The sequence below is a fragment of the Pyrgilauda ruficollis genome, unplaced genomic scaffold (genome assembly GCF_017590135.1).
Source record: "Pyrgilauda ruficollis isolate IOZ18807 unplaced genomic scaffold, ASM1759013v1 scaffold14, whole genome shotgun sequence".
Lineage (NCBI taxonomy): Eukaryota > Metazoa > Chordata > Aves > Passeriformes > Passeridae > Pyrgilauda > Pyrgilauda ruficollis.
Window position 1 is genome coordinate 4,758,033 of NW_024512543.1, and position 27,780 is coordinate 4,785,812.

Sequence of the window (27,780 nt, forward strand, 5' to 3'; positions counted from 1 at the left end):
CACCTCTCTTGAAATGTTCCTGTCAAATTCACCACATTTCTGAGGTACCACAATTAAGGATGTGTTGTTTCAAGGTAACTGCCATTACTAGCTCCTAGATAACCTCTGGAAAATGTTTAGACCTAGGTAGGCTTCTCCTGAAACCAAAAGCTCTGATGGGGCTTACAAGTGACAAGTGAAGAAAAAGAGACAAGTGAAGAAAAAAAAAGGGTTCAAAACACAGGTCAGTGTATCCCTATGAGCATCTGCTACAGATGTTGTAGCAGATGTACAGATCTGCCACAGAGTTGTCCAAGAGGGCCATGAATATTGCCTAGTACAGCATAAGTCTGTGAAGGAGGAGAGCTGCATTCCAGAGCTTTTGAAAACACACCCCTCCATACGGGTGTCTGTTGGACATCCATCTCATGGCACTGATGAAGTAGGAGCAGTTTCTCTGTGCCATGGCTGATGTCTGAATCCTGTGTTACATCACTGAACTTCCAAAGCCTGGATATTCTATGCAGAGAATTCTACAACTGACTCTAGGTAGATATCCAAAAGTGACTGCTAGCTTCCTGTCAGAGGAAATTCCCTCTGCCTCCTTGTAAAGTGCAAAATACTACAGAAAAAAGTGCTCTGTCACTGCGTGAAAAGGCTCATCACACTATAAACCTGTCTGTCTTGCCTTCTGTTCCTCACCAGTAGTAGCATTAAATATAATGTTGCTGTAGGTAGAAAGACCAGTCCACTTTTTACCTCCCTGTGACAGTTTTCAAAGACTTTCTGTTTGGTGTCCTATAATTGCAGAGTAACAATACTGTAAAAATAGTGTGCTTGTATACTCTAGCTGGAAGAGTTAGGCAAGTTCTCCAATAATTGCTGTACTAGTTGTTCCAAGGACTATTAAAAACAGGTGTGGAAGTGAAAAGAGTTCCCCAATAATGCTAAGGCTCCAGTGGAAACACCTACTTTTTTGTTTTATTGAACAGAATTCCTAAGTGTGGAAAGAGTGCAGTGAAAAAGGAGTATAGGGAAAATGAATGTGTTCAGAGACAGGTGGCTTATGTCAAAGCTAGGTACACCACAAGCTCACAGTGCTTAGAAACTATGTGAAATGGAAAAGAGGCATTAGGGAAGAAAAAGCACAGACTGTGGAGCTTTGTCTCAAAATGACAAGGGCAGTGTCTAAGGTTGAAAGTTTTTTCTACTGCTGAGGAACCATCCTGATGTCAAGAAGTGAAGAGGCTGCATTTTGATGCCAAACTTTCTCTGCTCAGACTATGGAAGCTGTTTTCACTTTGAAGGTGCTGCACAGGTACAGCTGTGATAAAGGATATGGAGGCCAGATGCATTAGAGGGGACCAGACCCCAAAATCTGGAAACTTAAACCAGATCAAATATCTTCAAGATTTTAGTCTGTGTTAGCAAAAAGGTTGCCTCAATCATTGAGGATCTGCTGGAGCTTCTCAGCCTGCACGAGGTGAGCAAAAAAGACCTGAAGACATTCACATGGTTTTCTCTCTTGTTTTAACCCAGGGTCATATCAAATAATAGCAGCTCTGACACACTTAATCTGTTCATCATCTGGCAACAGAGATCCCACTGCCTCTCCAATGAGTGAACAGTTAATCACTAGGGCTTTTTTATATCAAACCTAAATCTCCTTTCTCCAAGTAAGCTGTCTGCTACTTGAACTACCCATGGGGAAGGAAAAAAAATTATCTGTGGCTATCTTTTTTTTTTTTCCTTATAGAACAGCTTTTATGTCTCAGAAGACTGAATGTCATCCCTAGACTAAACAAATTGAATTCTTTTAGCCTTTTCTCATAGATCATGTTTCGTAGACCTTTGCCTGTTCCCCTTGCTCTCTCATGCCCTCTTGCCAAACAGTCCTCCTGTCCCTCGGCGTGCAGTGCCCAGTGCTTGTACACAGGGCTGATTTAACAGATCACCAGTACTTAGTGCCCATTCCATATGTGCAGTCCCCATCATTACATTCCATGGCTGGATTTACCTGTTTTGATTCTTTTTGTTGTTGTTTGCAATGTCATGACTTTTTTTGTGCAGACTTTTTGTGGTCTACCTAAGCTGCTGACCATTTTTTCCGAGTCTCGCTGTCTCGCCAGTAATTTCCTCCCCATGCGCTGGATTTCTCCTTGCTGGTTGTTATGGTTTGTACTTGTAAGTTGTGATTACACTGATTTAAAACCATTTATCAATGTGACTTCGAATTCTTTCCTGAAGTTCAGTCTGTAAATTGGATGCTCTGTTCCATTGGCAAGAATGGTCATTTAATTTGATACGAGTCTCATGGTAGCTTTCAAAATAGAGAACTTCTGAAACCTCTTGTCTTGGAGAGCATCTTTTTCTTAACCTGCTGTGCTAGGTAGCTATCTTGTAATAATTGTATGTAGCTTGCATTTTCCTCATTTGTTATGAGAACAACACAACTTAAAATATGCTCTAATGAACCAGAATTTATTCAGAGCACTAATGTGTTGTATATGAACATGAAAATATTGTCAGTTTTTTTCCAGGATGATGTACCACAGCCATAAAAAAAGCATTGCTCTTTTTTCTGCCATCCTTCAGCTAGTCTGGCTATAGCTCTAGGAGGGCTAGGACTGTGTGACTGACTGCTTGTGAGATGGGATGGTATAAAGAGTCCAAGGCCTGCCTGGAAAGCAGTTCAGTTAGAATTGCAAGGACAGGCAGCTTTCAATGGACAGGTTTCAAGATGTGCAAGTTTGGATCTTTACTCGTGTATGAGTTGGGAATCCTGTGGAGCACACTCTTTTCTTGGCTGGGCAGGGCACAACGCCCACAGATTCTCCAAAAGGAGCATAGATTTTGCATCAGAAAGTCCCTCACTAAGTTTGCTCTAATTCGTGAGATGGTGCTTCCTTCAGCCAGTCCTCCTTATTGCAAGCTAGAGGGTCGATAGTGAATAGGCTTCTCGTCATATAACACTGGTGGGAATGCAGTGCAGCCTTATCTCCTAGAGCAGAAGGAAAATGGCAAGGGAAGCATGTGTTCCTGGATAGCTGAAATTTAATGAGCCACTTGGAATAATGCCTTTTTGAAAATTATAACTCACCTGTTAAACCTTTGCATTGTTCAGCACTGGAACGTGTAGTACCATCTGCTTCCTCTGTAGCCTATGCCTTGAGAAATTAAATTGAGTGAGTACCAAGGTAAAGCAAAGGCTGCTCAACTGGTACAGCATGGGAACACCTGCAAGGTTTGTTTTTCTTTTTACCTTCACGTTAGCCAGAAAACTCTGGAGGGACCATGATCCCAGACAGAACAGGGTGGAGTGGCTATCAGTACTGATGACTAACAGAGGTGTGGAGAGATTTATGCTATCCCCATGAGCCATATTTGCTCAGCTGTTATTGTGCTCCCAGTAAACACAGAAGGGGTTGTTTCTCTCCCTCCACCCACAGCCCTGCTCAGGGGACAGGCAATAAGGGCCTATTTACTGCATTGCTTTGCTAGTCCTGCCAGCACTTGTGCATGTCTGTACTTAAGGCTTTTCAAATGCTCTTTCCCCTCTGAGGAGGGAAGGATGCAGGTTTGGGCTGCTGAGGTAACCTGTGCGGAACTTGCTTTCTGCCCACAGCTTTTGTAAGCTCCGTACTGGGATGAGGTACCTGTTCTCCTGGAGTGGACCTGGGTCCAGTTCACATTAGAGCTTCCTTAAACAATGTAAAAACAGCTTGAAGCTGATGTAAAATAAGCTATGGTAAAATAACCAGTTCAAAGCTCTTCCTCTCTGCCACAGCAGTGTAAAGACACATAAGAAATTGACCCTGTCTGAATTAAGCTCCTCTGGGAGACAGGCAAACACTTTTCCTCACTGAAAGGAGAACTGAGGCACAAAGACACTTAGTCCTCATGTTTGGGTTGGCACAGGAGGTCAATAGGAACTTGGCACTAGATATCCATGCTGCTCCCCTTTGTTCTATGCTGCACTAATGTCTCACTGAGAGGAAAGTTGGGAGTTGCACAAAAAAAATTTGGGGGAGATGTGTTTGAAGTTTTTTTTTTAATGGTTTTTTGAAATGAGGTCCCCGTTGCAGCACTAACAATGGGGATTGGTCAAGAATTCTTCTTCTAAAAGACCTTTTCCTCCCCTTGTGATGAATGCTTGTTCATTAAAACTAAAGCTTTTTGTGGGAATTCCATGGGAAAGTTTTGCTGGTCCAGACAGAATTTCTGGTCAAAAGAAATGAGGGAGAGAGAGAGAGAAAAAGAGAAGAAAATCTGCCATGCCTGGTACAGCCTGTAGCTCTGGGGTTAGGCTGTTCACATGGGTTCATTTGGGCTGGGCAGAAGCACAGAGGGAGGTTAGACCCTCTCTCTTTTGCCTGATTTGGAAGAAAGAATCCTGTCTCTTAAGGGTGTAGGAATCTCTCCAAGGTTGTTGGTTTTGGTGCTGCAGTCTCCCTCTTCTTTTTATGAGAAAATATTTGGGTGCAGAAGACCAAAGTTCAAAAAATAATCTGCTGTGTTTGGATGGCAGATGTTCCCTATGTCCCACCATAATTAGCCACAGTATCTTCACAGCCATGGTGAATGCCTTGGTGCCTTGGCTTTGGTGGCAATGAGAGTTGTTCCATGTCAGGAGAGCAGCTGGGGAAGGCTGCCTCATCCCCTGTGGCTGCACATAGCCCTGCAAGGTGAGCATGAGAACTGCTAAGCACAAGCCTTTGGCTGGATGCTACTAGACACCTCTCTTCTCAGCTTTGTAGGGTAAACAAGCGCCCCATCTCTTTAATAACCATACAGTTTATTACACAGTCAGACAAGTCCCTTACTTTGTCCATAATTTTGATTTTTATTGTGCAGGCATTAAATGTATGTTTGAATGTGTGTACTTAAGGGACAAGGAATGAGAGATGTTTTAATTATCTGGCCAAGTATTCCTCAGAAGGCCATTACTAGGGCAAAATTGTTGAATAAATAATGTGCAACTGCAGATGTCCAAGCCCTGTTTTCCTGCCATAGCTCATGGCTTCAGAGACACTACTTTAAAAGTATGTTTTAATGAGTAGTCGAAGCAGTCAAGAGTAGGAAGGAACAGTTAGCATTTTAGAGCTGAGCAGTTGAGGTAAAATGGATATTTCTGCCTATGACTCTTCTCTTTGTGTATGAATACATTCCCTGTTGGGTTTTTTTCCTGTAATTTGGTTTTTTTAATCTATGTTTGCTGCCTCACAAAGGTTTCACTCCCCAGCAGCAGCAAGTTGGCAAGTGTTACTTGGTTTCTTTGCTGATGGTCAAGTCAAAGCAAAGATGGCAGAAAACAGTGGAATGTGACAGCACCTTTAAAATAAATAATTAAATAGGTATAATATTATTATTTGTTCTAGGAAGACTGTGTCCCACTGACTTGCTGTCTTAAATGTTCTTTCTCTGAGAAAAGTTTAGTTTAGGCAAAGAAGGAAAACCTTTCTTTCTCTGCCTGCAACTTCCATTAACAAGGAATAGGCTTTTAAGTACCCTGCATGTATAATAAATATATGCTGGTTTCTAAGATGACAGCTTAATTTCATAGCTGGCATTAAACTTTCTAGCTTTGCCATAGGCTTTCTCTATTCTCCATTAACCTGGCCTTGGCAACAACAGCAAAGTTTCCAGTAAGCAGTTTGACTGGAACAGGAGGACTTCAGTGTCCTGGAGCTGGGATAGCATTTGATGAGCTCTTTGTTACCCATGAGACAATCTTTCAGGGTGACACTGCATGCAGTTCATGCCAAGTCCCAGACTAGGGAAACTGATGGTGTGGATTTTCCAGCTGATTTTGCTGCCTTTTGAATACCCAACTGTTAATATGAATGTTTTTTTTTAAGGGAATTAAGTGCTGTTAGAGTGGTAGCCTGGAGGAGAGAGTCTCTTCGGGAACTAGTGCTAGTTAATACATTCTGCTTAGCAGACAGATGTCACTGAAGAAAATTTCCACAAGGCTGTTGTCAGACTCAATGTGTTTGCTATTCTGATCCCCTCCAGCTCAGGGAAGGCTTGGTGGATCTGGAAGGGGTTCAGAGAAGGACTGTGCCATGTGGGACTCTCCGTCATGTAAATAAGACGAAGTAGAGATCTGTAAAGCAGGGAGGACTTCCACAGCAGCTACTTCTAGATGTACATTAGAACTGAGTAAAGTATGATCCCTGATGCTTCAGCTGTACCACTGTCATTGTTAATGATGGGCTACTGAATGCTGGTGACAGAGTCTGCATCATTACATCTGTCTGATAACAACTGAACAAAGCCTCTAAGATTTGTTTCACTCCGCCTTCAAACAGCCTTCAAACAGAAACAGCTACCAGTTAGTTTTGTATTCTGGTAGTAAATGTGACTATTCAGTTCCCACAAATGTCTGTTAATATGTGCAGAGAATTTTTTCCATTTTTTTATGCCATAGCACAGATGTGTAAATATGTAGATTTATTCTGTGTAATTTGCATACCTAACTGCAAATGTATGTAAAATAACATACTAATTAATTAAAGAAATTTATTATTTTTTCTCTTTATTTCAATGAAAGTGGCTTATTTCTTTTTTCTAGCACATACTTTATTTTTTTCACAGTAATTTTACTGAGAGTTTTGCAAGACTCAAAGGACTTGAGAAATCTTGGTTTGACTTTGTGCACTTGGGAAGCTTTTGGGATTTAGATAGAAAAATTCCTGGAATGTAGTTCTCTTTAGCAGAAGTTTTTCTTCCTTTTACTTGTAATATAATGATGATAGAGAATTTTGCCCCTGCTTTTTTGCTTCCCCCAAGCTGCCTGAATGATTTGCCTCACCTGATGGCCAGGAGGAGAATTGCTGTCAGCAGACTGGATAAGTGGGGCACTTTGATGTCAGTGGCTTGTTAGGGAGCTGGCAGACCTCTGGCTCAGTGACTTCTCTGTCCATGTACATCTTGGGAACAGTCTTCTTTTTATTTTTCCTTTTTTTTTTTTTTTCTTTCTTCTCAGATGTGAAATCTGTCAGCAAAGTGAAGCCAGCTTAAATATCAGCTGAGGCTTGGGTTCCCTTTCAGTTTTTGTTGACTTTATCCCCTCCTGCTCCTGCCCAGTCAAGTTTCTCTCTGCTTGAGTCAGACTTACCAACACTTAATTCTGTGTTTCTATTGTATGGATTTGTATGTGGCAAAGTTCAGGTGCCCTTCACATTCCCAGCCTTGACAGTGATCTGAAGTGCTGAGGAGAGTGAGACATTCTGGGGTCTCTGAGACTCTTTCAGATGCTGCAGTTCCATTAGAAACCAGTAAAAATGTTTCTGGTTCCCAGGCATGCTGTACTCAGGTGATGCAGCTGCAGACCTGCTGGAGTTTCTTGTGTCTGCTGTTACCAGCTGTAAATTGGCACCCTTACTGTTCCCCAAATATGGAACAAAACTTACTCTCTCCACAATATAATTTATCACCAAAATGCAAGATATAACTAATGGCAGACAAAACAGAAGGAACCTGAGCACATGTTGGTTGTGTGCTGAGCCAGTCACAGGAGCAGGATGCTGAGGTTATGCCATGTCTGTTGGCTGATGATGCAAATATCTACAGATCTGGGGTGAACCTATGATGTCATTGCTGGTCAGTGGGAGCTTTTTATGTATCGAAGGCTTGAGGTGACTCGTGGCAAGGAATGACAGATCTTGTGGCCTATTTATAAAAATAAAATTAAAACCACAGTAAACTGCAGGGGAGAGGAAGGCTAGGGAAGAAGAGGACAGCTGTTTCTCCTGCTTGTTTTTCATCACTCTCCTAAGGATAAAAGTTAGAGTGTTGTCTTTTGTTACCCTAGGATGTGTTTTCAGCTGTCTTGATTGCTTTGTTTTCCTCAGTGTGATACTTTCAGTAGTTTACAAAGTTGAAATAATTTTTCTGCTTGTCAAAAGGACAGAATACCTGAAGACTTATAATTGAGAATTTCTGGCAGTTGAGCCAAATAAGTCTTATCGTTGTGGAGGTGCTCTGCGCTTCTCTTCCCCCTTAGATGGTCCATGTGAGAGGCAGCAGCTTGGCACTGTGCCTGCACCCTACACTCCTTTGCAGGCAGTGCTTGGGCTCTGTGTGCCAGGCTGGCTGCAGGAGCTGCTTCTGGGCTTCTTCCTGTTCTTTGGTGCATGCCACTACTGTACTCTTTGACAGTCTTTGGAAATAGCTTTTCCTGTGTAATAGGTTCTTAAGGCACAGGGCCTTACCTGCTGCTCAGCAGAAAGCGGTGTTGGGTGCCCCGTGTTTGCCAGGTGAGGACAACAGTGGAGAGTGCTGGAGAGGTGATGGCAGTGGGGGTCGAGTGGGATATCACATTCTGTTCCCTGCTGAGGTGTGTGCAGATGCTGTCTGCACTGGATAAAGCTGTGTTAAAACATAACCTGCTTCTCTTGGGATCATGTTGGAGAGGTGGTATTGAGGGGGAGGAGTGTTTTGCAGTCTGGAGAAAGAGACGGAGGGGCAGGGCAGGGTGTTTGTGTCCTTTGTTTAACTGGAAAATACAAGTCACAGTTTAGAATCTCTCAACTTGTAAAAACAATCTGGGAAATGCTTACCTCATGGCTGCATTAATAGTGAATTATTTTTACCTGACAGTTCATTTCCAAAACCCAAGTGATCAAGAAGAGTTTTTTCTGCTGTTTCTGGCATCCTGAGCACCCGGCAGTCAATGTCTTTAGTCCACAATCTTGTTGTGTCACAGCTAAATATAGGAGAAAGTTCTGAACTCAGAAGTCCCTCAGTCCCTGTGAGGATGTAGACATACTGATGTTTGATGAGAAGGAAACAGACACAAAGGGTTCCTGATGTGAAGGATACCCACACCCTGCTGACCTGAGCAAAGTGATCTTGATTTGATTCTTTTTCCACCCTCTCCACCCTCACTTCTGTCTTCCAGAAAAAGTTCACTCCTGTGACCAGGAGAGGCAGAGCGCCTTGGAGGAGGCCAGGCAGAACCCCCGGGAGGGTATCGTCATCCCCGAGTGCGCTCCTGGAGGACTTTACAAACCAGTGCAATGCCACCAGTCGACTGGGTACTGCTGGTGTGTCCTGGTGGACACGGGACGTCCCCTGCCTGGTACTTCCACACGGTGAGAGCTACAGGCAGGCCTGGGCAGGTGCCTGGCTGGTGAAGATGAGATATAAAAAATACTACTGCAATATGAAACCAGTTGCTCACTCTGGAGCAGTCAGCTCTACACTGCTTTCCCTAGAGCAAGCAATGCTGTACACGATGTTCCCTGTTGAGTGTTACTATGCAGCTCCCTCTCTGTAGGAGTTGGTGGATATTAACTAATGTCCATACTTTTCCCTGTGTTAAGTATTCATGCAAAGCAGCCTTTTTTTCTTCTGCCTTGCTTTTATGAAGTAGAAGGAATGGGGGCTTGGCTTAAGAGTATAGATTATGGGCATGAGCAGTGAAAAGACAAGTGTCTGTTGCATTATCATCTGCTTTATACTTCCATGTTGCAGTCACTTGAATCCTGACCAGTAGGGAATTAGAAGACTGCTTGTTGTGCATGGGTAGATTTTAAACCAGAGATAGGTTTTTTTTTTTTCAGTCACTCTCTACCTTGAAACTACCTGAGGAATCTTTTCTCACTTGGAGTTCGGGAACAAATTGTGGGTCTGGCAAGTTGCAAAAACAGGCCAGTAAGAGCTGGGACTTAAACTTAGCTAGATATAGTGATTCTGCAAAGCATGGACAGCTTTGAAAAAACATTTCAGCCTATACCCACAAGAATTGGAAGAGGGCCCTGTGCTGTTTTTGGGTTTCAGTTGATAGCTGGTCTGGACTTCAAAGTAAGTTCTTCTCTCTCTTTTTACTTCTTCCACTTCTGCTGCTGTTGCTGACTGTGCATAAACAGTCAGGTGCTTGAGAGTGGTATTTCTTCTGGAGGTTTATTGGTTTCCCCTGCAGTGAGCAGACAAGGCACAAGCCATTGACCCTGAGATTAGCTCAGTTGGTCAAAGCATAGTGCTAATGATGGTCTGGTTGTGGATTTGATCCCTGTATTGGCCACTGACTTAAGAGCTGGACTCGATGATCCTTGCTGGTCCCCTCCAGCTCAGAATAGTCTGTGATTATTCACTGTGTGATGACACTAAAACTATGTTACATAGTTTAGCCTCTGCTGTTCTCCTTTTTCAGGTATGAGACCCCAGTGTGTGAAAGTGATGCCAGATCGAAGAGCACAGAGATTGATGATCCCTTCAAGGACAGGGAACTTCCAGGTTAGAGGACCAAGATCCTGTCTCTGCCTTCTTGCCTTGTCTCACCGTGGGCCTCTTAAGGGGCCAAGAATATTGTTGAGGAGCTAGGGGATTTTCCTCACAGAGCATGCTTTACCATAGGGTTTATTCTGTGGGTTTTTTTAAGAACACCTTCAGTTTCAGCAGTGAACTGGAAAAGGCTGGGTCTGTCCTGAGTATGTTTATTGCCTCTCTGCCCTTTGAAAACATTTCTGGGATTAGAATTTTCTGCAGAGAAACCAGGATGCCTGGAGATATCCTGGAGGAAGAATAGGCTCAGCACTGAATGTTCCTTAAAGCCTGACCAGGACAAGATCCTTTCTGTTTAGCAGGGTTTTTCAGCAGCTTGATGCTCCCTGAGTCACAGAAGAGGACACAACTGCCAATTGTCAGTGGACTGATTTCCTCCCTTACAGTGGCTGCATGGACCAGGCAGGACAACCCTCACAGTGTGCTAATGGTGGCTTCTCACTTAGCTGGACTTTATTCCTCCTTTTCTGCCTGGGATATGTTTTATTTCCTACTGCTCCTTGTTTTATATTCTGTTTTTCCCTCTTAACAGAGTGGCAAGCATAATTTGCTGTTTGCCTATGTTTTTTCTGCTAGGAACATGTGCTGGGCATTGGTGTTAGTGCAGCTCTTAAAAATGCTATCCCACCTGCCTGTGCTCTGTATTTTCCTTCTGGCTTCCTTCTAAGGAGCAGAGTGAGGGGCCTTCACTGACAGGTCAACCATTGCTCTCCTGGGTGGAGACTGCTTGAAAACACAAGCTACAGTGGATCCCTCTGCACCATGAGGGGGTGGTGGACACCACTAATTCTGCACAAATAGCTGGTTACTCTGGATCAGCTTAACGTTCTGTGGGTAGCATAAAGTGCGTTGTTCCTGAGCAGGTTAGCAAAGGAAATGAGACTTGTTCCAGATCTGCTTTGTGTGTCTCCTAATTGTGGTCCTGCTGGCTCCTGACTTCAGACCCCAGACCTTTCTGCTCAGCAACTCTGCCTTCAGCAGGGCTCTCTTCTATGCAGCTCCTCATTTTCACAAGTCATGTAAAAATTTCCTATTGCCTTCCTTTCACATTCAAAGGAAATCAACCAGTTGATTCAAATATTATGTTGTGGGGTAGGGGGAGGGAAGCCAGCTAAATGGATTACATTAAGGCTCATTTCTTTAGGAAATCACACTAAAATGGAATAACCTTACATCCTTAATTCCACATCCCCCACTCCCATTACTTTACCATCTATCCTTGCACTTCTTCCCTGCCTCTTCAGAAATTCTCTGCAAAAATCCTTTGCACTTTGACTTTTTCTTTGAGACTCTATTTCTGATCTCAAGAAGATAGATTGGTTTTGTTTCCCTTCCCCTTTCCCTTCTCCACTGAAGCCAGACAAGGGGACAGAAACTGCTTGATGCAGAAGAGGACACAGGACGCTCTGTAGCTTAGCAGTCTGGTCCCAATATCAAAGTCCAGGAGAGCTGCCCTCTCAGTTCAAGCCAGTTTTCTGCACCTGTGTAAACTTCAAGCTCTGTTTGGCTGTACTGGTTGGTATGATTGTTGCCCAGAGATGTTTTAAGTGCCCCATCCCTGGATATGCTTAAGGCTGGATTGGATGGGATCCTGAGCAACCTGATCTAGTGAATGGCATCCCTGCCCCTAGGAGGAGGGTTGAAACTAGATGATCTTTAAGGTCCCTTTTAACCCTAGCCACATTCCATGATTCTGTGATTCCTATCACTGAAAATACCCCTGTCTATGGAGAGATGTGAGACAGAGGATCTGATCCTGGTTTGTCTGCCTGAGAAATGCTGTGCTGCATGAACTTCTTACGCAATCTTGAGGTTTGTTTGATTAGCTGCTCTTGTATGCAAAAATTTACTGATGAGCCAGAACTGCAGGGGGTGAGAGAGAATGTTTCTTTTTTTTTTTTTTTTTCCTGCTCTCATTTCTTAGCAGAACTGAATGTCAAGAAAAATTCCTGCTTTAATTTGAGACAGATTGCATCATTTGCACTCAGTTCTGTCAGGGGGACCCCTTACTTTATTCCTCTTGTAGAGGTTTGCCCATTCTTTAGACTCTCAGTGATGCAGGCAGTGAAGAGACCCTGCAGAGGCCCAGGTGGGAAAGACATAAGTTCAGATCCTTGCACACCTACACATACTCTCTTCACAACCTGTCATGGCTGTGGCCAAAAGTAAAAAAGAAAGAAAGAAGGAAAATGTTGCTTATACATAGCAAATGGCAAACTGCTAATTCCTGCAGATGGTGAGATGCTGGGAGCCCAGGGAGATGACTTCTAGCAAATAGTTCTTCATCCTTTTCATTACCTCGACAAAAAGCTCCTTTAAGTGAGTGGTCTACTCCGGCTGCAATAGCAGCTTACCCATTACAATGCTGACATTTTCTGGAGCACATGCCAAGTGACTGCTGAGGGGTGTGCATGTGTGCAGTGTACGTAATACAGAGACAGGCTAGGGATTGTTGGTTAGCTATTGCAGAGGACAGAGCCTGTAATACTGCAAAGGAGGGACTTTTGTCAGATCGGTTTGCAAGCTGCTTTCAGCTGTCAAGGGATTACAGTAAGTTGCCGGTGCTCTGTTTGTGATACATGTTCTTCTTTACTTGTTCAGGAAAAGCAGAAAGTGTTGACATTGCTCTATGTTGCTGTGGGAGGCTGTTTGCTGACCTCTGCTGACCTAATCAGCTGAATAATTGGTAGTGCATGGTATTTTGGGGGGTTTGGGGAAAGAGGTGAGGGATATGGTGACGACCTCTCTGTCACATCAAGAGAAGACAATTGGATGGCAGGTGATGGGTTTTGAGCAACAGTTTTTACAATAGTGTGTTGAAGTTAAGCACTCTTGTTCTTGGTTCCTTGTTCCTTACCTTGTTCCAGACTAGAACAGTTGTCACAGTGTTCATAGGGTAGTAAATGAAGCTTACTTTAAGCAGCAAGGAAACACCATAGATTGCCTTTTAAAGGTGAAGAGATGAAGAGTTTCACTGCAACAGGCTGCCACTGTTTAGGATAGAAGACTCTGTCAGTCCGTGGTTATGATGATGGGGAAATAGACAGCCTCAGCACTAAGTAATGGAAATGGTTACCAAACTCATTTGCAACCCACTTTTGTCCTGCTTAAGCCAGCAGTGACTGGAGGTGACTACCACATACCAGCTCAGTTTGACGTATTTCCTATGTAGAATGGTCATGCGAAGAATGAGTTATTGTGGTAGGCGCTGGCAGGCAGTGCTTTCTGTGCCTGAAGAGGAGAGTGCAAGCAGCAGACCTTGCCTTGTGCTCTGGGATACTTTAATCTGTCAATTAGGGCCTCAGAACAGCCACATTTGCCTCAGAAGATGATCCAGGAGGTAATGAATTGTTTTGTAAACTTCTCTGCAAGTGTCACCATGGGAACTCCCGTCTGCCAGGCACTTCCAGCGCATCCCTGCGGTTTTGCTGGTAGAGAACTGGGTGAGACCGTAAAGCTAACCACACAGTCTTCCTGCCAGATATTGTTGATTACCCTGCATGTGCCTGGACAAAAGCTGCAGGACAAATTGCCACACAGAGAAACCCACTGAGGGATTCTTCTGCCTTTCCTTAGGGACTGTGTTGATGGTTGTTGCTGTCTTAAAAACAAAGGAAGTTCTGACTGATCCTTGCTGAGTTGGGGTAGGAGACTAAGCCTGTGTGTTCTTGCATTAAAACTCCTCTTTTCTTTCTGCAGGCTGCCCAGAAGGGAAGAAAGTTGAATTTATTACCAGCTTACTTGATGCTCTGACTACGGACATGGTACAGGCTATTAACTCAGCAGCACCTACTGGGGGTGGGAGGTGAGTCCAGAAAGCATGTCTGAATGCCACCCAGATGGCTGCAGAGCTCTGGGTGCTCCTGAGGTGGGGGCAGGTGGGAAAGGTGTTGTTCTGACTGATTTGGGTTCCTCTGGATTGCTGGGAGAGGATCTGAGGCTGCTTTGACCTGTCACCCTAGCTCTGCTAGCTTTCTCCCGCCCCTCCTCCCTGGCAGCTGCTCCACCATAAAGGTTAGTATAGCCCATTTGAAGTGTGAAATGAGAGCACAGTGGGAGGAAGTGGCTTGTTCTTTTGTCCCTTGGTGCATGAAAAGACCTAATAAAATGCAAATGGATTGAAGGAGACCGTGTGGCCCAGTGGCTACCACAGGGAGGGAAGAATGTGAACCAAATTCTTGGCAGCACCAGCGCTGTGGCTTTGCTGTGAGGCTGCAGCCAGCCTGCCGATGAGGAGAGGAGCTGTTTTCCATGGCCCTCCCCTCTGACCAGCTGCCACCCCTTTTGGAAGGAGCAACAGGTCAGGCCTGTTGCAAGAGGTGGGCAGAAGTCTGTGTTCCTGGGGAACTGGAGGAAAGTTGAGGCTGTGTCTCCCCCTCCTGCTTGATAACAGCAGATCCCTGCAGCGCTGCCTCGGGACAGACCATTTTGAACGGACCCTGGTGGATTTAAAAAGTGCCACGCTGCCTCAGCTAGGCAAGGCTCCTGTGGGTCTGGATTTGCCTGACTATAAAAGGAGTCAGTGCTGGGGCAGCTTGCAGGGATGGCACAATGACTGATGTGCCCAGGGTCTGGAGATGGAAGTGCCTCTGCACAAATGTTACTGCTGTGGGTATTCCTCCAATGTGTTGACAGTAATGTTGATCCCCTGCTTTCCTCTTTCATAATGGAGAAGGAATCAGTGCCATCTTTTATCTACTCAAGACTATTCAAGGTCCTGGGTGGCATGGCTGTGTCCCTTGGCTTCAGTATGGACTAAAAGAGAATTCATATGGTTTTAACTTCGCATTTAGACCTTACAAATCAGGCCAGTGACTTCTGTGTGTGCCTGCATGCTGAATATTCTGTAACCCGTTGAATTAGTGCTGTATGCCTAACATGTCTGTATTCATATAAACAGGATGAAAAATGCCCCAAGGATGGGAAATACATCGTTCTCTCCCAGACTTAGGCATTCCAATGTCAATTCTGTCTAATTTGCATGGTTCAAATGCACCGGGTAGGGGTGGTAAGAAGCCCTGGAGAGTATTTGATATTTATTTGGCATCTTTGGCACTGGGACTGAAACACAGCCAATGTAATCATCACTCTTAAAATAAAGCTTAATATAAACCAATGTTGTAGAGACCAGAGATGTATGCCCCCACTGCGCTTCTATAAACCAGCAGGCTTGCTTCCTAATGTTCCCCAGGCTTTGTGTATTTCTCAGCTTTCAATAGAGGCCTTTCTGGTGGAATTTTTCACTGCCCAGCTCTTCACACAGTCATCACATTGATTTATTTTCCACTCCAATGTCAGCAGCCCAGTTGTAAGGGGGGAAAATTAAATCTTTTAGCAGGCTGTCCTTGGTATGGCAAAAGACTGCTACCACCCAAATACTCTGCCTGCCCACAGCCATGATTAAATTCAGAAAACTGCTCTGGTTTAATTTTCCATGTGCCTCAGATAGACTAAGCATGTACCCCAAAGAACATGTGTCAAGCTTTTCCAACCCAACAGGGGTTGGAAAAAATGGGACCATTTTTATTTTTTTAAAAAAGTACTTTCAGGGAATTTTTGATATTTATATTAAAAAAATTATCAGTACATATTCCATGTGGGTTTGTGGAGTTGGGAAGCTGTCTCTGTGCAGTGAGTCCTGCTTTTCAAGAGTCTCAAGGTGAGGAATATCCTGAGTTCTCTCTTCAGAAATTGGCTTCTGATGGTGTGAACAGGTGTATTCTTTGCTGGGTAAAAAATGGCTGGACCCAGAGAGTGGCTGGTGGCCAGTCACAAGTGGTGTTCCCCAGGGCTCAGTATTGGAGCCAGCCCTGTGTAATACCATCTTCAACAACCTGGACAAGGGGATTGAGTGCCCCCTTATCCCACCGTGCTGTGTGGGAGTGTTGACCTGCAGAAGGGCAAGAAGGATCTGGACAGGCTGGATCCATGGGCCAAGGCCATTGTATGAGGTTCAGCAAAGGGAAGTGCCAGGTCCTGCACTTGGGTCACAACAGCCCCAGGCAGTGCTACAGGCTGGGGGATGAGTGACTGGAAAGCTGCCTGGCAGAAAAGGACCTGAGAGAGCTGGTCTGCAGCAGCTGAACATGGGCCAGAGTGTGCCCAGTACGTAGAGGCATACAGTACACATCTTTGGTATCAACATTAAAATAAAGGACCAAAGGAAGAGAAGAGCCTTTCCAAAGTGTCAGGACAAAAAAGCTTAACAGTGAGAGTCTTAAGGAGTTCGGACTTCCTTAGGGTATTGAAAGAAAAAAAAGTTGGAAGTTCATTTTGTAAAATCTGAGTATCTCTATAGGGACAAAGGCTCTGCAGGCTCTTAAGTCTAGCAGGGAAGAACGTGATTAACTGAATATAAACAAACTTGTGATCGAAATTTCTTTAAAGAGAGGGCAATTCTAAGCCAGAGTGAAGTCATGAGGGACGTGACTGATTCCCACTGTCTAAAGCTTTCATCTTAGGCCTGATGTGTTTCAGAAGGACTTGCTTTAGTCAAACCTGAGTTATGGTCCCAAGAATAATTTGATTCACATTCTGTGACTATGATATACAGGAAATCAGATTAGATTACTCTGCTGCCTTCAGTCTAAATTTGGATATGTGAGTGAAAACTTATGTGTTTGCCGAGTGTCTTTGCAATTAATATCCATATTAGCTTTTGGGGTTTTTTTGGGAGGGGGGCAGGGGGAGGAGGAGGGAGTGGAGGGTGATGAGGGAGAAGCATGGGAAGAAATTAGAGATTGGCATTTGAAATACTACATAGAGCTGTGCTAAGTAGCCCCCATAGACAATGTAGTAGCAGCAAAGTGAGGCGGTAGCTTGGATTCTTGCAGGCCATGTAAGCAAAACCTGATAGGACTCTTTTTTTTAAACTGGGCATGCTTAAAACAACCTTGTAATCCCTTATAGGTCTTGTCTTGTTTAAGGAAGTTCAAAGCTATTGACTTTAATTGAGTTACTCTTGCTTTACAATAATGTAAATAATGTAAATGAGATGAGAACTTCCCTTCCTCATGGCCCTGGTATATATTACAGCATAATAGCCAAATAGACTTCATTTATAGTTTTGAAACAGAAAATCTCTGGTAAAATTCATTCTTAATTTTAAGTTTATGTTATAACTTCAATACACATCTTGTTACTGTGTGTTTTCAAAGTAATTAAGGGAGCACTTGTAGAGAATTGGTTTATTAGCCAGTACATTGTATCCTTTCTGAAAAAAAATCCTTGTTGAAATTTTTCACAAGTGAGTACTATATAATAGGAACAGCACTTAAAAATTTAGACTTCGCTTTAGTACAGTTTAGTCTCTTTTCTAATTCTGATATAGTCATATTTCAGAGGGCCTAAACTAAACTAGATCATAGGGAATCCCAGCCTGAGTTTCTGTTATCTGAGAAATTCTCTTTGGTCCCTGCCAGTTCAGAAATGAGTTTTAGTTGCCAAAATTTGTGCATTATGGCTTGCTACATTATCAGCAAAAATATTGCTGCCCTGTGGAATTTGAGGTAAATGGGCAGCTTACAGTAGCCACCCTTATCATGTAAAACAGCAACTATTAGTCCCTTAATTTAAAGTTGCCACTTATTCCCCATGTAATAGCCCCAAAAAGTACTCCAGAAAATGGCCCTGAGGTTCCATTTCATGCTCTAGTTGAGCAGTTTGAAGCAGGCAAGCACAGTTCAGCACATCTCCAGGGTGTTCTGAAGCCAATGCACGTTTTAATAAAGACTGACACTTTTAAACAGCGCAGGGAAGTTGATGCTCAACTCCTATTGCATTTCAATTGAAGTTGGATACCAACTTCCCTTTGTCCTCTTATGGAAATTCTAGCCTAATTAAAGATACAAGAGAGTTAATGTAAGAGGAGGGTCTTTGAACAGTCAGTGAGGAATGAAGGGAGGCAATTTTTTAACCTTCTAAATTATTTATCCTACAATCTTCAGAAAAATTGTGTTCAGAATAATGTTGCATGTACAACTTAGCCTGAAGAGAGAAAGAAACTGGCCTGTAATAGGGGAGATAGCTTTTAACTGTAGAGGAATTATGCATTTCCCATAATTAATTTGGACTGGGTAGTACCCTTTTGTTTAGTCTGAACACAGCTTAGTTTTTTGTTGGCTTCTTGATTCCTTGGCTACAGGAAAGGAGGAATAATAAAACAAATACAGGATCCTTTTGCAATTCTGTTATAATAATCCTCTCTGATTCAAACCATGTTCCACTGTTACAGATTTTAACTTTAGGCAATTGCAAAGAACAACAAAATGGGAGTAAGAAGTGGAAGCAGGGCAAGATAAGTTTTGAATTTTACCTCAGTTTGTTAAACTCATTGCTTTCTACTGCTTAGTGCTGGCACTTTGGTGGTCTCCATCTGTGCTGTCACAGGCGTTGGCTGGAGGGGTCAGTCACTCTCCATCCATTCTTCATTCAGCAGCAGCACCAAGCAGGGTATATATATCCTTGCAAAATATTTAAAAGTCTTATAAACTTACTGCTCTAAGTAAGACCACAAACATACCTTGTGCGTATGTTGGGAATGAAGGCTGAACTAATTAATTTTTTCTGTAGCATTTGCTACCAGCTTCTTGTCCGTCAGTGTTTTTCCATCCTGGAATAGGTCCCTCTGGTTTATAGGCTCTGCAGTCCAGCTAGGTGATGGGCTGATCTTACTGCCCTTATGTCTTTCTGCCTCGGCTGCTGATGTTGCTACATAAAGTTTGTAGTACAAAAGAATAGATTTTCTAAGTCTTCAAACAGGTACCTGATGGGTACTTCAGAGATTGCAGCCTGTGCAGTGGGGCTGAAAATGGAGCAAAGGACCAGCTTTGGTAGGAATGGACTTCAATTTATTTAGTAAAATGTCATGGCACATACTACCCTTTGACTGCACAGTTCTGTGGAGCATAATGTAATTGCACACTGTACATGGCTCTTTAGGGGAGTCATGTCTCACATTTGCTGCTCTTGTATTCTTCAGCCTATATTCCTCCCCTATTTCCCTGCTCCTTCACACTGAGCTAACTGCTCCTTTCTCACAAGGGCCTCGAGGGCTGAAAAGCATTACAGATTGCATGCACAGTGCATATTCAAGCTGCCTATTTGATATTTTGGCAGTCATTCTCTGATCCAGCATTCAGTGCAGCTTACAAAAGTGTATGTCCATAGTTTTGCCCAGCCTCTTTGTGTTCTTCAGTGACACCAGATGATGTGAAGGTACTCTGTGGAAGTATGCCTCATCTGGAAGATAGCATTGTTAGAAGTTGCTGTACCTTAACACACATACCTCCAAGCATAAGCCACCTAAGAAATGAATGTTCTGCTGTGAGGGAGCTCTTAGAACATTATACAGAAGGAGGAGCAAGAGCCTACTTGGAGAAGACTGTATACTTGATGCCAACAAACTTTTAAGAAAGCTGTTTTGCTGTCTTAGGCTGTTAATGACAGACCATGCTTTTCTTCACTGTTGGAATATTGCTGGGCTTATGCTGCTTAATTGAGCTAAACTTGCTGGCTTTTGTACAAAAGCAGTCCAGCAACAGCAGGTTACATTTGGAAAATCAGTTTACACAGACCTCCTTTCTTCACTAGTGCTCATTCTTTAGGACTGACTGTTTTGCCACAGAGTGCTAAAGAGGAACAATTAGGCAGAAAAGTAAGTACAGCTGTAATGCAGTCAGCATGAGAAGGCTGTCTTCATTTTAGTGATTCTTACTGTGTCTTACAAAGCTGCTACAGCACCAAAGCCAGGTACTGGAATTCAATGGGTTTTAGTGTGATTGGTGTTGGAGCAACAGATGTTGGAAATTGAGAATGTACAGGACAGCTTTGTTCTGTCTTGATTTTTCTGATTCCTTTATGGTCTGAATGAGAGGTAGCCCAATAAATGAAGTTTATATGTGAGGGCTGATTTACTTCTCTTGAAATAGTATGAGGAGGAAATGGAGGGACAATCCCCTGGAATACTGCCAAGGCTGTGCTCACAGGGCGATTGGAGCCCCAGACCTGTCTGAGCTGACCCGGCAGGCAAGGCTGCTGCCATGGCACATCAGCAAAGCTAGGTGGCCTAGCAGTGCTGTGTTGTTGCATTAATTCATGTTTCATGGGTGGTGCCTAAGCGCCTTTCACGGGCAGTGGTCAAAGTCAAGGTAGTTAAATACAGTACTGTAACTTCATCCTTCTGTAGTGTATCATGGAATTTCATGAGCCAGGGATATATGGCCACCCTGAGATGATGGGGATGCTTCCTGTGCTGGGATTCTGGATTATAACCAGAGATGGCAGGCAACCAACCATCTCAGGAACTGCAGTCCTGCTAAGCCAGCCAACAGAAAGTGGTAAAAACTCAGAAATGGCTGTATCTTCCTTTTTCCTAAAGTCACAGCCATTAAACTAATTCCTTTTAGCTCTATTAGCATGCTGCAGTTTTCAGCATGACCTCTCAGCTTGTTTGTAATGGCAAAGATTGATTTATTGTCACCTCATGAGTCAATGTATTTGTATTAGCCTGTGAATGTCCCTCATTTTCTTTGTGGAAGTGCTGAAGAGAGCCATGTTGCCTTTCTTCATAACTCACAAAAGCTCCTCCTTGGTGTGGCCCTGGAAAAGAGGCACTTTAAAATCCTGCTTCTGAGTGCCTCTTCAGTAGGTAGTGAAAAGCTCTTGTCTGTTGTCTTTCTGCTGTTGTTTCTAAGATGCTCTGTTATTTTCTCCAGTTCTACCTCTCCAGTTGTGGGCCTTCAGTAAATGAGGGCAGGCCAAGGTGTGAACAAGGGCAATCTCACATGCAAAAGCTCAGGTTTTATTCTTCTATCTCAGCAAAGGCAGAGTATTGCTGCTGGCAGTACAGAACTCCTCTGAGGCTGTTGGAAACATGCTAGTCTTCAAATGACAGCCAGCTTCTTTCCAAAAGGGAGAGAGATCAATAGCTATGTTAATAAATGTCATAAAAACAAGACACAGATGTGTTTCTGTTCTCTCCTGTCATCCTGGTCAGTGCATACAGTTTAGAAAATCAGAACACTTCCTTAACTTCTGGGCTGGGGGGGAGGTGTGTGTGGGGGAATTTTGCAATTTTCCTTGTCTATAGGTGATTCCTGGTGCTTGCCTGGTATTTTGGTTCCCCAAACTAAACCAGACTTATTCCTAACCCCTTCTTCCTCCTGCACAGTGTTTATCCCATTGTACATTCACCAGATGCTGTGACTGAATGCCAGCCTGCCTCTCAGTTAAGAATTAAATGAAGGAAATAGTTTCAAGTAAAACCCTGGGAAAAATGTTACACAGTTTATCTGCCTCTCTGTACTCTGTGTGTTTACTTGTTACAAGGATTGATGTATCTCTGGATAGGGGCTACCTTTGGAATTTCTATCCTTATTTGTAAAAGCCATCAGAAAAGGTTAATGAGGATCTCAGTTTCCACTTAAATTCCAGTTCTTGCTTTCTGCATGCTGCAGAGTCCTCCTCACAAATGATTTAATTTACCATAGGGGTAGCATGTGTGAGGGGGTATTTTTCAGGCTGTGTAGCTGCATTTTAAAGGCAAAACTTGTCACACCAGAAAGTCAAAATAATTTTCTCTCTCCTAGTTCCCAACAAAAAAAAATTTCAGTGACCATATACGTATAGATTCTACTAGTTCCTGAAACAAGGTCAACAGCAGTCTTGGAGAAGATTTTATAGGATACTTGGGTTCTTATTTCTCCATCAGCTAGAATGCCCCAAACTCACACCAGAATCTGGCTGCCTGCAGCAGGCAACTGTTCCTCTCTCCTTCCTGGGGAAGGAATTTATGCAGCAGCTGGATATGTCTCCTGGAATAAGTCAGAGCAATCAGTGCCAATGTAGCATGTTTGACTACCTATCCACTAATTTCCGTGCACTAATATGCTTTATTCTTGGAAGGAAAAAAAGGTTCAGGCCTCAGCCTCATTTCAGCATCTTTTCAGCTTTCTCTGTTGGCGTACTCATCACATGGAGAAAAGACAGACTAGCTTACAAAGTTTCTTTCCTGGTTCTCAGAATCCCTGAGGGATAATCCCCTTTCCCACTGCTGCTGCAAAGCACCAGACACTGCTTCAGTGGTATGACATAACAGTACCTGTTCAGTGATGGCATCATGTTGAAAGGCAGCATTCTGTATTTGTGTGTCTATAGCTGTTGCTGCTCCTCTTTTTTTTTCTTCTTTTCCTCTCTGATATTGTTGTTGTCTACAGAAGGAAAATGTGAGTCAAATAGCATCAAACTTGTAATGCCACAATGATTAAAAAATGAAACAAACTGAAGTTGCCAGCTCTGTAGTACTGCTTTTAATGAATTTGTGCCTTTTATCTTCTGTGGAACTCTTGTGTGTAAATCAGGTGTGTGAAAAGCATGAAGAATGCAGAAAATACAGCAGAGGAGTCCAGATTATGTAAACAGATACAGGGAGAAGAATATTGTGTCTTGCCAAGGACATTTTCAAATAATGAATGTGTCTTGCATTAAATTAATTTGTTCCCTTTCTGAAGTCTAGATGTTACTGTCACAGAAACTACCACGACAGCTGACACTCATGGCTCTCTTGCTGGTGATTCGAATGGGAGCACAAGGGCCAAAAAGCCCAAGGAGATTGTCTCTTGCCCTCTAATGAGGATCATTCTGGGATTAGGCAGTTTCAGCAGCTGGTGTGAGGAGAACCACAGCTACTAATGGTATCAGACTCCAAGATTCTCTTGGCAGTTCACTTGTTAATGCTAAAGGACATTTTTAGAAAAAGTTCATCTGTCTCAAAAGAGCCCAGCTAAAAGGAGGAGATTGGAAGACCTGTGTTTTTTGCTTACTTTGAACACGGCATGGCACTTGTCTTATTCAATGAGCAGCTCTTGTTCCTCAGCATGTGCTTGACCATGTTGGTGAGAGCACCCCCTTGCCGGGGGCCTGTGCTTCCTCTGTTCCAGGTTCTCTGAGCCAGACCCCAGCCACACACTAGAGGAGCGAGTGGTACACTGGTATTTCAGCCAGCTGGACAACAACAGCAGCAATGACATCAACAAGCGGGAGCTAAAGCCTTTCAAACGTTATGTGAAGAAGAAAGCCAAGCCCAAGAAATGTGCCCGGCGTTTCACTGACTACTGTGACCTCAACAAGGACAAGTCCATCTCGCTTCAGGAGCTGAAAGGGTGTTTGGGAGTCAGCAAGGAAGGAGGTAAGTGCCTCTTCTTCCTCATTGCATGACAGTAAAAGCTGACAAACAAACCTAACAAATAAAAACTGAGTTACAGCAAATTCAGGAATCCATTTTCTCCCAGCTGTTCAAAAGTGCCACAGTTTTTGTGAGCAAATGAGTGGGATTAGCATACTGCCATGCAAATGTAGTTTGTTACTTGTGTTATGGCTCCATCTCCTATGCCTTATCACAGACCTCTGTGCTAAGCACTATACAGAAACAGGACAACAGATAAGAGTTCTTGGCCAGTCTTATTCCTAACTTAGTCTGCTTGTACTGTTGATAACCCTGGAAACTGTAGTTAAGATCAGGTACCTTCTGAGCAATACCCTGCTAACAAGATTCTGTTGTCTCAGCCATGCAGGTTGGATGATGTATGAGCCAGCACAGATCCAGTCCTTCTCTGGAGACCCTGTTTACTAACAGAAATAATATTTATTTTCATTGCTAAATTCAGAATGCAGGAGAGTGGATGATGCTTGCTCAGAAAGCAAGCACAGGGCTGTACTGTTGCCCCTTTTCAAACTTAAATTGTACTTTGAGATTGGTAGAGAAATAACGCATGTGAGTACCCTGTTTTTCTTTCTGTTTAGTGTCTGAGCAATCAACCCACCCTCCTGCCTTTTCTTCCTTTTTTCATCTTCACCTCATCATCTGTTGGGACCTGAACCAAACTGATATTTTTGGAAATTTTAGGAATTGAAACAGTTCAACCCAAATTTAATAATTATCAGTCATTCTTGACTGTGGGCAGACTTGCTTGGCAGGAGAAGGCAAACAGGGAGATTCCAGGGGACTAATTTCCTGTGCAGGTGTTTTGGCTTTGCAGCTGTTGTTATATGTGTCACAGTAGTTGGGAAGGGTGGATAGCTTTTTTTTCTCCCATCTTAATCTTTCCTTAGTTCTTTTCTCAAGTTTAGCACGAGTGGGAAGGGAGTTGGTACATATGGGAGCTGGGAAGTTGCACTTTCTAGGTGCTCTGCAAACATCTTAGTTACCATAATAAGCATATAGCATTACTTGTCAGCTGTGAGAAGCATTCAGCTTCCCTAGCTTTGTGGAGGTGTTTTTTTAGTCATCAGTACCTTACTGAGGAATGACATACCAAAATAGCAATCCTTAATTTTATTGCCTTCCCAATAAGATGAATATGCCAAATGAATTTTATTGCTATTTGGCCTGGAATAAGACTCTCTGGAATCTGCTGCCCTGGCCAACTGAATGTTCAAAATTTAGTTTATGGAAGGGGAAAAAATCAAAGGGAGAGAAGAAAGAAAATGTGAAACTTTGAGCCCATGTGAAGGGGGGAGAGAAGGCAGCATGACATTGTTGTGAGTGCCTGATTGTCCAGCTGTTTGCTGAGAACACATCCTTGACCTTTCATGGTTTCTTCTGTTGTATGAGGACAGGACTGTGGTCAAAAAAGGGACTCTGATCTTATTCTGTCATACAGCTTCACATACCTACTACAAACCTTATAAGCCTTGAGGACCAAAGATAAAGGGATAAGTTAAAGGATGGTGAGCACTAAAAAGCAGGGCAGGGGGCAGTGCAGACAGCAGGTACTAACATGGAATAAAGAACTGAGTGAGAGTGCTCTAGAGGTGCAGTAAACAAGTTTGTAATGGATCTTTTCTATGAATTCACGAATATGTGAGGTGGTAGATGGCATGTTTTCTATGCTTCCTATTCAGAAGAACTGCTTAATTTAGAAGAACTGCTAAATTTTGCCTTTGACATGGTCCTCCCCAAATCCTCTCTAAACCGGAGATAGATGGTTAGGTTATTGGGTGGATAAGGAATTGGTTGGATGGTCACACCCAGAGGGTGGAGGTCAACAGCTCAGAGTCCTGGTGGACATCAGGGACAAATGGTGTCCCTTGGGATTCATACTGGACCGGTGTTATTTAATATCTTCATTTATGACATAGTGGGATTGAGTGCACCCTCAGCAAATTAGCAGATGACACCAAGCTGAGTGGTGCAGTTCAGCCATGCCTGAATGATGGGATGCCATCCAGGAGGATGTGGACAAGTGGGAATGGGAATCTCATAAGGTTTAAGACAACCAAGGTCCTACATCTGGTTAAGGGCAATCCCTAATATCAACACAGGCTATGGATGAACAGATTTGAGCACCCCTGCCCAGAGGAACTTGGGGGTGCTGCTGGCTGAGAGGCTGAACATGACCCAGCCATGGGCACTCCCAGCCCAGAGAACCAAACGTGTCCTGGGCTGCATCCAGAGCAGCGTGGGCAGCAGGGGAGGGAGGGGATTCTGCCCCTCTGCTCTGCTCTGCTGAGACCCCACTGCAGGGCTGCATCAGCTCTGGGGTGCCAGCACAGAAAGGACATGGAACTGCTGGAGTCACTCCAGAGGAGGCCACCAAGATGATTGGAGGGTCAGAGCATCTCTGCTGTGAGGAAAGGCTGAGAGAACTGGGATTGTTCACCCTGTAAGACAAGGCTTGGGGTGACCTAACTGTGGCCTTCCAGTACCTGAAAGGAACCTATAAGAAAGAGGGAGAGGGACTTTTTACAAGAGCACAGAGTGACAGGACAGAGGGAAATAACTTCAAACAAAAATAGAGTAAAGTTGGCTTAGGTGTGAGAAAAAAATTCTTTACTGTGAGGGTGGCGAGAGCTGGAATGGGTTGCCCAGAGAAGCTGTGGATGCCTCATTACTGGAAGTGTTCAAGGCCAGGTTGGATGGGGGCTCTAAGTAGCCTGGTTTAGTGAAAAGTGTCCTTGCCCATGTCAGGGGGGTTGGAACAAGATTAACTTTAAGGTGCCTTCCAACCCAAACCATTCTATGATTCTGCCATCTTACCCTTACTCTAACTTTCCTTTATCTGGATCATAGGTGCATGTAGTCAGTCCCTGTATTTTGATGTCTGTTTCTTTCTCTGTACCATGGTCTCCAAAGATCTGCTGGGGCTGAGGTCACTGTGGGTTCAGGCCAAGAGCTAGCTGGAAATCTTTTTAATTATGTACTTTCAGCTGTAAACTGCTAGTCAGATGAAGACAGAACTTTTCATAGAAATGTTTCTGTTTCAACAAAAGCTTTGTTTGCAAGGTTCTTCGGTCTAGCTTGGATGAGGAGGGGTTGGAGGGAAGCAAGGAAGGTTATAATTTCCCCTTGATATACTTCATTACAAGTGAACTTAGATCAGATCTTCCAAATCCTGTTTGGGTGTCCAGTAGCATAAGGACTAAACTGAAGTGGGTCATAATTCCAGGTGAGTATGCCTCTTCCTAGGCAAATTGAACATTTGTAATAATTTTGAAAATAAAACCTAATACAAATTTTGTAGTATTTGGGATTCTGAAGAAAACAGATATTAATAACAGATATTAAAAATGTGTTCTGCATTTTTGTCAGTGTTTTGCTTTGCTTTTTTTTCTGGTGGCCAGTTCCATCCAAACGTGGAAATAGAGCTGCTTAAAGGAAGCCTAGAGCAGAGATAACACACTACTGTTATGTGCTTCTCAGGATCTCAAGAGTCCAGATAAGATTTATATGTGGGGATTCAGCTGGGATATTTGTAAGGACATACTTGAAACTGAGCTCTTTCCAGCTTAGAATTAAATCTGTTCAAGATACATAATTGTGTCTGTCTTCCCTTCCTCAGCAGTCTCTTCATGCCTGTGGTTACCTAATATGTGGGTACTACCAACCAGTGGTTCTCAAGTGAGGAAGTTCGCTGCCCAGTCTATCAGAAACCCTTCCCTTTTCCATCCTTATGGGGACCCAAAAAGCTGCTGGCAAATCTGCTAGGTCTGGTGGCCACTTTGCACAGCTCTTGTCCCTCTGTTTAAACCAGACTTGTTTTTATCAGAGGCTATTTTCATGGAAAAAGGCTATTCTTGGATCTCAGAATGGTGTGGCCACATAAAAGAGTCAGCCTTTGAGTGTTTGCAGAAGCCTGCAAATGGCTTCTTAAACTGGGGCAGAGCAGGTAGGCAGGGCTTTCAGCTTGGAGTATGCCAGAAACAGTCTTTGCCATCACTTGATCTAAGATTGTCTGTTTGAGGAATTGTGGAAGGAAAGCAGACTGATTTACAGCCTGTTAAAAGTTAGCATTCCTCAGCATAGTCTGCAGAGCCTGAGTTAAGGGGGGAACCATCTGTGATCAAAGAACAAATGCAGAGAGAGTATCTCTCTGCATTAGTCAAAAGACAGGATCCTTGAGAGGAGATAGGCACACATCGTAAAGCTTTGCTGGAAAGCTACTGGACCTGAGATTAATTGGAGTCCAGTGATGCTGGAGAGGAAGGCTGTAGATCTGAGTGAGGCTTGTGCTA

The 27,780-nt window shown here is 43.5% G+C and overlaps 1 protein-coding gene across 13 annotated transcripts in view; it reads left to right on the plus strand.

Annotated features, from left to right (window-relative positions):
• SMOC1 (SPARC related modular calcium binding 1) overlaps positions 1–27,780 on the plus strand; it is a 170,647-nt gene that overhangs the window by 134,923 nt on the left and 7,944 nt on the right. For 12 of the 13 annotated variants that reach the window (XM_041459777.1, XM_041459781.1, XM_041459779.1 and 9 more), the window contains 4 exons: positions 8,885–9,077; positions 10,139–10,221; positions 13,969–14,074; positions 23,208–23,455. In XM_041459777.1, coding sequence (XP_041315711.1) covers positions 8,885–9,077; positions 10,139–10,221; positions 13,969–14,074; positions 23,208–23,455 — 630 coding nt within the window. The remainder of the gene's footprint in view (positions 1–8,884; positions 9,078–10,138; positions 10,222–13,968; positions 14,075–23,207; positions 23,456–27,780) is intronic. The other variant, XM_041459789.1, reaches the window with a different exon arrangement.